The following is a 13678-nucleotide window of genomic DNA, read 5'->3' on the forward strand; positions in this document are numbered from 1 at the left end:
TCATTTTCGCATTTTACTAGATCATTTGTATGTTGTAATTTTTAAGTTCTTCTTGGTGTTCTAAGCCTATTTCAGTAATACATGAAGTAATAAGAAAAAGCAGGCAAAAGAAATATTTCCCAGTTTAAATTTCTTTCCCTTCTCTATTTTTATTTCAAGATAACACTCTTTGCATCAAATTAAGCAGCTCAGATATTAGTAGTCTATTCTTATTGCCTGTTCTAGCAATGCAGTGAACTCGAAAACCATTTATGTGTTTTGAATGCTAATTTCTTCAGCTTCGTAATTGTTTGCTATTGTATTCTAAATTGCTTTTATTTTGGCAATGACTTTTTGGTAATGAGATGACTCCAAGTTAATTTTGTATTTGAGATGCAGAAATATTAGACTAGAGATGAGCAATTTATATGAATTTTTCACAAGCAATGTGAAATGATCCAGTCCTGCTCTCCATCTCAATTTATTGACTATGGTGTAAGCCAGTTCTGAAAGCTTTTCAAATCTCATTCTAAAACTGAAATTCTTGGATTGTAAAATTAGAAGAGGAGTATTGTGCTCATATCATTGATGCTGCTCTGTGGCACAGCCTGTAGAACTTCAGCGGATGAATTCTTTGAACAAGAATGTGTCTTTTCTCCATCCTGGCTTTAGTCAGGGACCATGTTGTCTGATTTAGAAATGCCTCTGAAAATTAGAAACTAAAAAACATGGAGCAAATCAGACTCATGATACATAATGTGGTTGTTATAGACTCTTTATGTTATCATGTTATTCATATATTTGTGCAAAAATCTGTGGGCAATGTGGATTGAATTAAAGTCAGGATGGTAGCTGTAACCTTAGATTTCCCTTTTGCTGTTTGTTTTCTTCTGAGAGGAAAACATTTATTGTAGTTCTTTATATTTTGATATAGCCTTGAAAATACCTTCAATTTAAACCATTGTAAAAACAGACCTTACCTCATCAGAACAAGCAAACTAGAGGAGGAGAAAATAGAAAGGAAAAAAAAAAGCTTAAAAATCTGAGATGTACCTTTTTTTTTGAAAGTAAATTTCCAGAAATGCTCTTTTTATATAAGAATTTGGTGCAATCAGGTTCCGTTTAAGCTGATAGGCCCATTTATGCTAACAGTGAAGTATAATTTGGAGAAGGTTATTTTACTGACCATAACATGATGTGAATTTTTATGGATTCGCCTTAGCGCTGATTTACACCGTTAGAGAAAGCAAGTGCATTTACCTGTAGTAGTTTGGGTGAAGTATAATTTTTCTGGAGTTGTTTTAAAAAGATGAAACAAATTTTATATTTAAACATTACACCAAACATTTTCTTCTTTCCAATTGAAAGGTGCAAGTGAAAGCCATTTTGATGAATGTCTGAAATATTTGAGGAGCATCTGTGGTAAAAAATCCATAAAGAACTTTTTAAACACAATGTGTCTTTCAGTATCTTTTATTTGCTTCCAAAATGTCCTATTTGCAGTGTCTTCTGAAATTTTATTATTTGTCTATTGCTAGAAACTTGATAAAACTTCAGTTGAATACATGATCCTGGAATGTTGCATCTTTGCCATAGAATTTTATTTGTTAATTTTAAATTTTATTTATTTTTATTATTTTTTTTTACACATGGATAATTTACAGTTCTCCACAACATTCCAAGTTGGAATGGACTATTTTGAAAATCAAAGGCTCTTTCACATCAAATCTCTTTCAGCAGATAATTGTAGCCCAGTAGCTACTTCCTACACAGTTTCTGGTACAAAAATAAATATTTAATGTTAAATAGTTACCAGATGAGCTTCTAAAATAGGACATTGGCTTATGGTTATGTGCATGCCTTGGAAGGTAGGCTGAAAAAGACAAGGCAGTTTCATAGTGTCAGCTTTCTCTTGCAGTCTCTTCGCTTTTTTTTTTTTTTTTTTTTTTTTTTTTTTTTTACATTTCATCTTTTCACTTTCCCTCCATGTGGATGACTTGATTATAAATGCCTCTCAGAAACCTTTAGGTAGAAGATGGTCAGAATGCTTTTTGCAGAGTAACTCTTTGCTTCTCAACTAAGAAACAGAAAACTTTCTTGCCTTCTTTTAATGGGAAAAATAATTTTGGTTATAAAGAATTATTGTAATCCTTTTGGGAAATTTATCTAAAAAACCACTCCCCACATTTTTCACAAAAATAATGGAAAATTTTTGGAGCCAGCCTTTCTCCTGCTCAGCTACAAATGGGCATTTAAGGAAATAAGTGTTAGGCAGGTAAATCAATCTGGCCAAAACAAAGGCAAGATGACCCAGGTATGCGTTTATTTGGTTTTGTTTTTGATCACAGTGTTCCTCTCATCTTGCATACAGCAGGCACCCACATCTGTATGTCAGATACCAGACTGATAGCTAGTAGTACATTGTAATTGCAACAAAAATGTTACTGAAGGCGAGGTTTCAAACTTCTGTCCCTGTTCACGACTTTATTCGTTGGGCAATTATGACTGCTGCTTCTCAAGCTTCTGGGCGAACCTGAAATGCTGCTAAGACGGTATCAGCGTAGGAGTTTTTTCCCCTTTCCATATGTGACGAGCAGCAGACATTCAGCGTTCACGCTCGGCACGAATGGGCCGGACGTTGTCAAATGCCTGCTGTCTTCCTTCCTCATGCCTTTGGAGAAGGTGGCGGTAGTGGTAGCTGAAAGGTAAATCTTGATGTCTTACTGTCAAGGCAGTGTGTCTGTGATGAAGACCATGACTTACATTCTTCCTTAATAGAAATTCATGTCATTCAGTCTTCCAGACAGATTACTGAATGTGCCTCCCTGCATACTCGCTGTTAGGTATTTTTCTGAAATTCAGAATACCCTTTGTGTCCGTCAGGATGCTCACTTCTTGGTAAAGATAAAAGCTAATTCATTGGTCTTTCTTACAAATGCTGAAGTTACTATTATTTGAACTCTTTTTTTTTTTCCTTAACCAGCTAACTCAAAGATGATATTTATGCTAAATATTACGCTAATGGAAAAATGTTAAGGAAGGACAACTAGTAAATGCGGAGGAGAAATTGTGTATTGTCACTGTGGCTGTTCAGTGAAATTAGTCTTCAGCCCTGAAATGAAATTGCCAGGGTGATAACAGAGTATGATTGCTGCCTATTTGTTCTGTAATGAATCTGATGCACCAGTCAAATAGAAAGTCAGTCTACTATGATAAAGGCAATAAATGCTGTATGTGAGAAATTAAATTTGGGGTCCTATGTGAGAGAATAATACTGCTTCTTACAAAGCTGTCACATTTTAAAATATTAGTTATGGGTGGTGCTTGAAGACTGTTACGTGCATGATGTTTTGTGAGGTGTTCTATCAGAGAAGTTGTGGACTTGTGCTCTCAGCAAAGTCTTTGCCCATCTTTGTTCCTGACCAGTGTCAGTCAGCTGCAGCCAGTCTGAGGGGTCCATAAATCTGCAGCAGATGTTAAAAGGTTCCTAGGGCTTTAACAAAATTATTTCTTCTTGTTATAAGTGGATAAACTGATTATACATAACCAGAAACCATAATGTTAGTATTGTGAAAAATAAGTTGCAGTTTCTTTCTGATAAAAGCAAATTTTATTACTTTAATTTTGTTTCAGTCAGGATTTATGCTGTATTTGCATATGCAAGCACTCTGGAGCACTCTTGAATGTGGTTGAAATATCATTCATATTTTGCTGGTAAAACAGAGACAATCCTCTGGAAGCTTCCTCTGCATACCATGGTGTGCTAAAGAATGTCTTTTGAAGAGAGAACGAGGTGATATGGCGAGATTTAGCAACACATGAGGGTGCAGAGGGTAGTGTGACATGCATCAAAGCTGCTGTTCTCTATAGGCAGTCGGCTTTCAGCCCAAGGAAATAAGATTCAAGCCTCTACATTATATTTTATACCAAGCTTGTGACTGACTACAAAATACAGCATTTCCCCTCATGAGTGTAATCAAGGTTTTCTAATAGAAAAAGTCAGTAGATTCTAGATTTGCTTGTCCAAATTTTACCTAAGGTCTGTCCCAAAGAATTAATATATTCTGATTAAAAGTTCAACATATTCAGAGGCAATGAAAGCTAAAGAGAACACATTCATGAAACTACCTACTTGAGCTAATCCCTGAACTGCATTTTATCAAGAAATAGACTTCCCTGTCACAAGGCAGATACAGACTGTTCAGAAATTGATTTTTTTGTTTTTTGGGTTTTTTTTTGATAGATCTGATTTTATTCCAAGTATATCACTTCTCTTTGTTTTTCAGTCTGCGCAAGGTGGTGGTCATCGAACACTGCTCTATGGGCACGCGATCCTGTTGCGCCATTCCTACAGCGGCATGGTATGTAACAGGAGCTGACAGCAGAGATAGTTTCTACCTTTGAAAACTACTTGAGATCACCCAGACTATTGCCATTTACTAATATCTGGAGAATTATTCACAGCAGAGAGGTATTCCACCCTCTCAGCTTACTGAAATCTTTGTGAAGGGCAGATGCCTGGAAATAGAAAAGTGAGCTGGTCATTTCTGGGTAGGTGCTGAAACTTCATTTTAGCTCAATACTGATGAGAAGTAATTAATAACTGTTCTCTGTCAGTCTGTGTTGAGTTGGTGATTTCTCATTTATTTTCCCTTGGATATTGCATATTGGATAAGCTGTGACTGAATCCACAGCTGGCATCTGGCTGGCAACCTGAACATATGTTGGAGGCTGACTGGAAAAGGAGATTCCTCCTTGTGCACGTTTTGGACAGCAGCCTTACTCTTTTCAATCCCCTGATGAATTATATGCTGCTCAACTATAGAGTAAGAACTGTTCAACTACAAGATTCAAGGAGCTGAACTTCACTGCAGCCAATTCCCTTATGTCCACTCTTGCTGTCCTCAGCTCAGTAGAAAGATAAGGTGGATAGAGATGGAAAGCTTATTTTAGAGCATCTCTCTTGGTCAAGAAAGCACCATTGAGCAGTGCACCTTGAGCACCATTCAGTTTTGCAGGCATTTATGTTCTTGAGAGTAACTAGTGGGGATAATTTAAGACTCACTGTTAATCCTATATTAGCAGTTTGATGGCTTTTTATATTGTAGCTGATTAACAGACAGGAGCAGAACTAGTGATACATGCTAGTGATACATGCTTTTTTTTTTTTTTTTTTTTTTTCCTCCTCTCTTTTGGTAGTATCTGTGTTGCCTCTCTACATCTCGCTCTTCAATGGATAAGCTGGCATTTGATGTAGGATTGCAAGAGGATACAACAGGTAAATGCCAGTTTAAAGACTATATAAGGAAGAATATAATTCTGAAAATCAGAATAGAGGGCTATAAATCTGTTTAAAAATAAAAGCTATTTTAAAGGGCTGAAGAAGCAAAAGTTAATATTTCTATGGTAATATTATTTGTCTATGTTTTACATATTCATTATCTTATATTTACTTTTTCTTAGAGATTCTGTAGATTTTTCTATGAAACATTAATATATGTATTGATATGTCAGTTTAAACGTGTGATATTGAATATAGGTAATAGAATATTTCCAAGTTATCATTACTATAGAAGGCTTCTGCAGAGAATTTTGTAAACTTGAATTATTTTGTTCTAGCTAGGAGTAAAAACAATAATAATAGCAACAATTGAGCAGTTCCAAGATCAAAATTTTTTTTCCAAAAAGCATGCTTTTTCTGCAAGAAGTATATCTGGAATCAGAAGGTTTATTATGGGAACAGAAGTTGTGAATTTAATGCTTATAAATATTCTAAGGAATTAGGGACAGTGACTGTCAATAAAAGTGGAGGAACATAATGAAATTTGAACATGGGCGGTCATTAAAATATTATTCTAAGCATTATTTTAGATTTTTCAATTGTCCCTAGTGATGGGTTTCTCCCCACCTTTGTCCTCGTTCTCAGTGGAATGTTTTCCATTCCCAGAACCTGGAGGGACAGTGACAGGGAAGTTCTTTAGCAAGAACAGCCTGGACCAGATTTCCTAAAAATCATGGAGATCCTCCTCCTTGCTCAACTCTGGAATCATGGTTCCAGTGCAGAAGAGGTGGTTTTATCTTCTGCATGAGTATGTTATTTCCAGCCAAGTTTCTTATGAGACATTGCAGTAATGATATTAATTATGAAAAACACATGCACACTTGGTTTACTCAAGTAAAAATGGGCCAAGACTTTAGGACTGAGATAAACGTGAAAGAAATGGCAATAACCTCGAGCATTCTCTTTCTAATTTCTTTCCCTATGGTTAATCCATAATGATATAGGTGAGGCGTGCTGGTGGACCATCCATCCAGCTTCCAAGCAACGATCAGAAGGAGAAAAAGTGCGTGTTGGAGATGATCTTATTTTAGTCAGTGTCTCTTCAGAAAGATACTTGGTAAGTTCTGTAAGAATATCTGTACAGTGCTGCTTCTACAGAAAAACAGTTAATAAAGCTGTTATACAAAATCTGGTTTACATTCCCACGTCCACAAAAGTATAGGTTGAAATGGTGTTTAAGCTGGTGCTTGATGCTCTTTTGCAAACTAAGATGCTGTAGGTCTGGAAAGTGTGGCACTGATATGTGATTGATCTAAATCGCATTCATGGCAATAATAGAAGTTGAAAAATTACTAAACAAGGGAAGAAAAAGAAAATACAGAAAAGAAGAATTCATCCAAGTTCAGATGTTTAGAGTCTCTGTCAGTGTTCTAAGGTTAACAGCGCTCTTGTTTATGAATTAAAACTACATACCGAATGTGTATCTTACAAACATAGGCCTTTTAAAGCTTATAAAATGCTATTTTTTTAATATGGTATAATATGCGCTTCTACTGACATGTCATAATATAAAATAATTAAAATACGATTTTATTTTTAAACTTACTGCAGTAACGGTTTTTTACCGCTGCTTTAAGTAATGTTTTTTAACCTCAGTGACGTATCTCCCATTTGTCCTGATGACACTGTTCAACACTTTAAGAAGAAATGTTTCTTTTTTTGTATTCTTGCTTTTGCAAACACCTAAATTATCCGGAAAAAAACCACATGACAAAAATCAAAAGAAAAGCAGTCTGCTGGAAGCTTCTGTAAAAATCAAACTCAATGATCTGGCAAATGTAGGTACAAATCAAAATAGGGTCTTTTAAGGGGAAGTGCTTTTAACTTTAGTCAAAAGGGCTGTCTCAGTTCTGCTTATAATATTAAAGTTTTTTGATATTCTTTACTTCAGTTTTTCCTTATAGTATGAAATGTTATTTCAGAAACAATTCTTACAGTATTTAGAAAAAGAAACGAAGAACGAAATAAAATCACTTAAAAATCATGATTTGTCTTTTTAATAGAATTGAAAATGTTCCCACTTCCCACTTCTTTTGGAAACAAATAGAAAAATGAGGATATAATTATTACAATGTAGTAACTTTTAATTAGAAATGCCATGACTCATTCAGTGAGTTATTTTTTTAAGTAGACATTCTGACAACTTTCAGATCATCTTAACATTTTAAAATGATTTTTAATAACTACTATTAGAGAATTTTAATTAGACTTACTGAAAAAGCAACCTTATTGAGACAAAATTCACAAAGAAGTTGTTAATGAAAAAGTTTTGTTTAAAGACATTGAATTTTTCTCCAGTATCTCTCTATCTCTAAGCTGTCACTCTTTGCCACTCTAGTTAGGAAATCAGGGACATTTTATATTAAGTAGAGTTTGTACCTCAACTGTTAATTCTTTTCTGTCATATGTACATTTATGCACCAAGACACATGATGTGGACTGCAGAGAGTGATTTTATTCAACATATTAAATTTGTATAGCTCCCATAGTGTTAATGCATATACTGTCTTCCATGCAAAGTATCAATATACACAAAATAAATTATATTTTGACTGTAGAGAAAAGCTGCTCAGATGTATGCTTGTCATATTTTAACCTCTGTATTTTAGTCATGAAATGGTTAAGAGTTAAATTTTCATGAATAGTTATTAAATCTATTTCAGTTATTCAGATCTGGTTTGATAGTAAGGACTGAACAAATTAAACAAGTGTTCACCCCCGCATTTTTATAAATGGGTATGATTCCAGTCTAAATTAAGAGCTGATGAACTACATGTCTTCACAATGATAAAAATATTTGTCTTTCTACTACTTATTCAGGATTTATATTAGCATTGTAAATAAAGCAATAATATTTGACTGTATTACATTAAAATTCAAAGGGCCAGTTACCAATGGGTAAATATTTTTCATAAAAGCTGTCTCTCCATTTCTAAGCTCCGAGTCTTGTTCCTTTAGGGTACATATAAAATACCTTCAAAAGCTGTATATTAAATCTGAAGTTCCCAACTCTAAAAACTGTGAACTCGGAGATACTGACTTGATGGCATATCATGGTTGTTCCCAAAGCCCACTCCCGGCTAATACTGCACTATTGCACAAGTGAACATTGCCCTTCCCTCTACACAGCTGCTTGTACTTTCTTCTGTTTCACAGAAGCCAACAGCCTTTTCACTTCTCCCCTTAGTAACATGCCGCTCTGATTGTTTAACATAATGAAGTTTAACTGAGACCAAAATTGTTCCTTATCTGACCATAGTTTGTAGCTTGGTGCTTCCATACGGACCTGAAGAGCAGCTTGTGTGTCTTGAACCGGCCCCCTCCCCTTTTCTTTCCCAGCTATATCAGATGCTCCAGTGCTCTTTCCTACCAACCTTGTTTCACCAACATTATTTTAATGGAACAGCTAAGAGTTAATAATACAGTATTCTGGATTCTTTTTGAGCTATCTAGTTCAGAAAAAGTCACTCATCCCTATACAGCCACCCTTATCCTTCCCAAAACTGTAAATAAAACAAGGTATTGTAAAAGTGTATACATTTTTCCTTGGCAAGAACATATACACCAAGTTTTTATTTTCTACTATGTCCAGTAGAAATGCCACAATAATGTATGAAAGCAAGAGCACAGTTTCTTAGAATAACAGTGTTTTCATTTAGAGGACATCTTGTACACATCTTACAGCTCCTATTTTCTACTGCACTTAAAGGAATGTAGCAACTGATACCTTTTACAGTAGTTAGGACTGTGGAGAGGTAAAGTTATTTGTATGAATCCACTTTGACAGTGAGACCAAGTAGATTATTAAATCCAGTCAAGGAACTTGAGGTTTTTAAGAGACTGAGTCTATCTTTTTGCCCTGAACACTTTTTTTTGCTTCCATTGAACAAGTGCTAAACCGATAGGAAGGTTAGTAGGAAAATAAGAAAATAAAAGTCCAGAGATGTGGATTTTGGCTGTTTGTTGACTCTGGGCAGTAGTGTCCCTGGGCAAGTTGCTCTGACTCTCATTATCCTTACCCATATAATGGGATTTTAGATGCTTATTTTCCTCTATAGCATTTCTGGAGGAAAGCACTTATATAAGAGCTTGTGGCATTATATAAGGTATGAGTTGCACTGTTGCCAGATTCTTCAGAGAGGAAACTTGGCTCTGCTGAACCCTATTAGCATAGAGCAAAAAGATGTTCTGCTATAAATATTGCCGCTGTTTAAGTTCAACCTGGAGTTGCTCTGTTTCCTTTCTTGAGGCAATGCAGGCCTGTGAACAGATGTAATTTATCCAGTGTGTTTTCCCCCTCTTGTACATTTTTAGAATATGCTGCTGCACCGAGGTATACCTAATATATGTTGTTAACGACATCCCATGGAAGCTTTCAAAATTGCCAGTTTTAAACAGTTTAGAAATTTAATTAATTCTGATTTCTTTCAAATTCAGAAAGCTTCTGGATAACAATAGTTCTTAGCCTTTTAAACATCAGTCAAGAAAAATTCCTTAGACTTGAAAATGAAATGCAAAAGGAATGATCAAGATAAAAATTAAAATTAGTAACAATGAGGTCAATGATATTTAGACTGAAAAGTTAGGAAAGAGAAAAAAATAATTTTTAAACTTCCAATCTACAATGCAAAGATTTCAGTATAATGCAATGATTTCTGCACTGTGAGAGATATATATAGCTACTGTCCTGCCTGTAATGCTGGTCTGCAGCTGTGTTATGCAAATCTGTGAACAAACCTTGAGGTTTGCCTCTCTCTTACTTAAGGTGACCTTTTTTTTTTTTTTTTTTTTTTTTTTTTTTTTAAATACAGGAAACTAATACTCTTATTTTCCTCTGAAATGAAACCTTTTTTTTTGAAGATTTTTATCACGGTTAAATGATGACAGAATTTCAAAAATAATTTTCTCTAAATTAGAAGAAACCATTTGAAAGGTGCAGCTTATGTTTGTCATCTCTCTTGGACAGGTGGACATCTGTTCATGGATATGGGAAAGGTGCTCCCTCCAGATCTTCTTGCAGCAGTGCAATTTTGTTTTCTGTTCTCTGGTTTAATTTGCTTTTATTTTTTGTCAGAGACTTGGGACAGCTCCTTCTCACAAATAAGGACCTGTAGCTTGTTTCAGTGCAATAGGACTCAGGGGACAGAACAGTGGGCTATTTTTCCCCCTGTTATGTTTTAATTATAGGAGTATGAAACTCAGTAGTTGGGCTTTGCATTGTTCTGTGTGAGTTCACAGTTCCATCACTTATTTTTGGTTAAAAAATAGAAAAAGAAAAGTCATTTGAACCTGCATAAACAAACCTGAAATTAGTGGGGCAAAGGCAGTGTTGAGCTGCTCTTTACTCTGATGGTAATGCAGTTCCCACAGTCTCTTTGTACAATTGAAATGTTATTGTGGAGGCTGGTAGATCTTCCTGATAATTAAGGTTGTCAAGCTGCTCTGCCTTACAAGAGCCTGCTTCCAAGTGCTTATAATGTCAAAAATTACTTAGTAGAAATAGTAGCATCTATTTCCTTTTTTTTCTGTTTTGTATCAATCTGAGATTTTTTTAGTTCATCTAGAAGAGGTCAGCTGACCCTGAGCATGAACACTGTGAAACAAAAAGAGATCACCTCATTAAAAAAATTCATCTCACTTTCTTGGAAATGTTGAGCATCCCACACTGTACAACAAACACATGAAATTAGAAGAGGTGGTCTTCATATCACAGGTGTACTTTATAATGATTTAAAGAAAAAAAAACCCTTGCCTAAATTTAGCAGAGAAACATGTCCGTGAAACATTGCAGTTGGAATGTGACCAGGAAGGATTCCTTGATTTTATTTTAGCAGCTAAAATTCTGATGACTTTGCCCATTCTGCACATGCCAGACCTCTTGCAGCTCCTGTGTGCTAATGAGCTTCCCCCACAGTGAATAATTAAATATCCCCAAGCCTAGTGAAAGCAGGTATGCCTTGTAACAGCTGGTTCAAGGCCGGAAGAAAGTATTGACAACTGAGAACTTGGTGCTTTATGTGCTGTCGGTGATCTGTGAGCACTTAAGACATGTGGAGGAGGAAGCTATTAGAAAGTAGAAGGAGAAAAAGGCCAGTGATGGAGAAGGGACAGGAATACACTGTAACAAAGACTGAGCCTGGGCCTGAAGTAGGAGAAAGGGAAGCCGAGTGGGACTTCACTGACTGGCTGAAGAGCTTGGCAGCGGGAGGGAGGCAAGCAGTAGTCATCTGTGACATGAAGCTGGTGACAAGGGAGGAGTGGGCACCTGCTGGTTAAGACTGAATTAGAAATTTGGGAAAGAAAACCCATACTGTTTTGGAGAGGATGGTTGAAAGAGGAACCAGTGGAGTGGGAATGGGAATGAAAGGCAGTAAGAGGGATCTGTGAAGGAGCTGGCTGAGGTGAAGGGGGAAAGCTGAGCTGCTGGACAAAGATCCAGAAAGGGGAAAGTCTGTGGCCAAGAAATGGGAAAATAATTATGAGGGGCAGGAGTTGTGCCAAGTTTCTGGAAAGATGTTGAATGCTGGATGACATGGGAAGAAAGAAGCTGAGGAAGAGAAAAGACAAAACGCTGAGCCTCAGCTTTGTAGGTCTGAGGAAAAGTCTTTGAAGCAGAAAGACATGTTAATTTTGGGTCATAAGGTAGACTGTAAGTGGGTTGAGAATCTGGGTTGGTTAGGCAAGAGATATGGGACTGGGATAAAGATCTGGGGAGGAAAAGAGAGTGGAAGAGGCTTGGAACAACTGGCACAGGTAGCTGTTGTCAGCAACTATCTAGGAAATCCACTCTGTGAAAGCATAGGAGTCACCCATGCTAGCGCTGACAGCCTACTCTGCTATTGATTTTCTGTTAGTTTAAATGGCAGATGCCTAATAAGTGGTTTTAAAAGTTTCCTCTGCATGTACTTCAGGTGGGTGTCAGTGCTGTATGTGTCACATACTGTAACCATTTTTTTAATTTGCTTTTTAAAAATGTGGGAAAAATACATACAAAATATACCATAATAAAATATTTTTATTAAAATTGCAGAATCACAAACGTTAGAAAATGCAAGAATTATGGCACCAACTATATTTAATGACATCTCTTAACTATGCAGTCACACTAGTTTGTTGTAGGTCACTTTCTCAGTGCTAATGATAGAATTTCAAAGGATGTGTCAGGGTTGAGTAGCAGGGAGGCTGCAGAACAGAGCAACTTTGAGGATGAAATTTCAAGCTTCAAATTTCAAGGCCAAATTTCAAAGACTTTCAAGGGAATTGTAGGTGGAGAATGGGCATTGTAATGATTAAATAGTTAGCTTTTTTTTCCTGGAGAATTAGATTCTGTACCGGGCTCTGCTGTGCAATTTGCTGAGTAGATCCTCTTTTACACCAGACTTGCCTTCTGGTGGTCACTACCTCTGCCTTCCTTAACAGCTGGGTACCCAAGCCATGGCTCTGAGAACTTCTTCTGCTAGAGCTTATGAGGTCCCAGAGTGGCTGAGCTTTGATACGTGCAAGTGAAGAGAATGGGAGCTGTGCCTTGAACATTAAAACTGTATGTAATGCAGTCTGCATTACTGCAGGGGAAAAAGCAGATCGTTGTCACCTCAACTTGGGCATTTTAGATTAATGAAAACTTTTCAGTGTAAAGTATGTGCCTCAGCTCTGCATTGGAAAATGGGGCTAATGCTACTCCTTTTGGGGGGTTTGAGACAATAAAGTCATTAATATTTGTTGTATTTTGTGAAACACTGTGATTGATGATAGCAAAAGAAAAGCCTGTGAGGAAATTAATAATTCTCTTCAGAGCTTTGAAGAATTGGCGTTATTGAATAAAGCATGAGGCTGCAAACTGAAGAATAAGGAGAAAGCACAACACTGAGCAGCTGTTCATGAAGTGAGCCCCTTTATCCCATATGTACCATGAGGCAGCACTTGTAGAAAAGTCATACAGGATTGTGCCATTAGGAACTGTAATACGATGCATACGCCAGAGGCCATTCTATTTTAATAGGCTACTTGCAGTTTGATGTTTTCTAACTTTTGATGTTTGCTTCTGCAAGTTTAGTAATATTTTGCTAATAAAAGCTCTTGTATATCATAATAAATGCTAATAATTTGGAAGCATAGGAGCTGATGTGCTTCAGGCTTTCAATGATGACAGCTCAGGAGAGCTAAAGGGAGGGGATGCAGACTCCCCTCGTCAACTCACCACTGGGTTCGCGTGCTTCCTGCCCTGCATCTAGCATTTTGTGCTGTCTGCAGCGTGAGAGTGGATTAGATGAATATTGGTGGCTGATTTTTGATGCTAATTTCTGTGCCTCTATGTGCTTTGGCTGTGACTCTCCCTTTGCTGATGTTACCCCTGTGCTG

At 36.5% G+C, this 13678-nt stretch overlaps 1 protein-coding gene across 1 annotated transcript in view; it reads left to right on the forward strand.

Moving 5' to 3' along the window:
• The window catches only part of RYR2 (ryanodine receptor 2), a 470020-nt gene that overhangs the window by 182927 nt on the left and 273415 nt on the right, over nucleotides 1–13678 (forward strand). The window contains exons 6-8 of the mRNA XM_064509351.1: nucleotides 4266–4340; nucleotides 5179–5257; nucleotides 6265–6377. Of these exons, the coding sequence (XP_064365421.1) occupies nucleotides 4266–4340; nucleotides 5179–5257; nucleotides 6265–6377 (267 nt within the window). The remainder of the gene's footprint in view (nucleotides 1–4265; nucleotides 4341–5178; nucleotides 5258–6264; nucleotides 6378–13678) is intronic.

This window comes from Dromaius novaehollandiae, chromosome 3, assembly GCF_036370855.1.
Source record: "Dromaius novaehollandiae isolate bDroNov1 chromosome 3, bDroNov1.hap1, whole genome shotgun sequence".
Lineage (NCBI taxonomy): Eukaryota > Metazoa > Chordata > Aves > Casuariiformes > Dromaiidae > Dromaius > Dromaius novaehollandiae.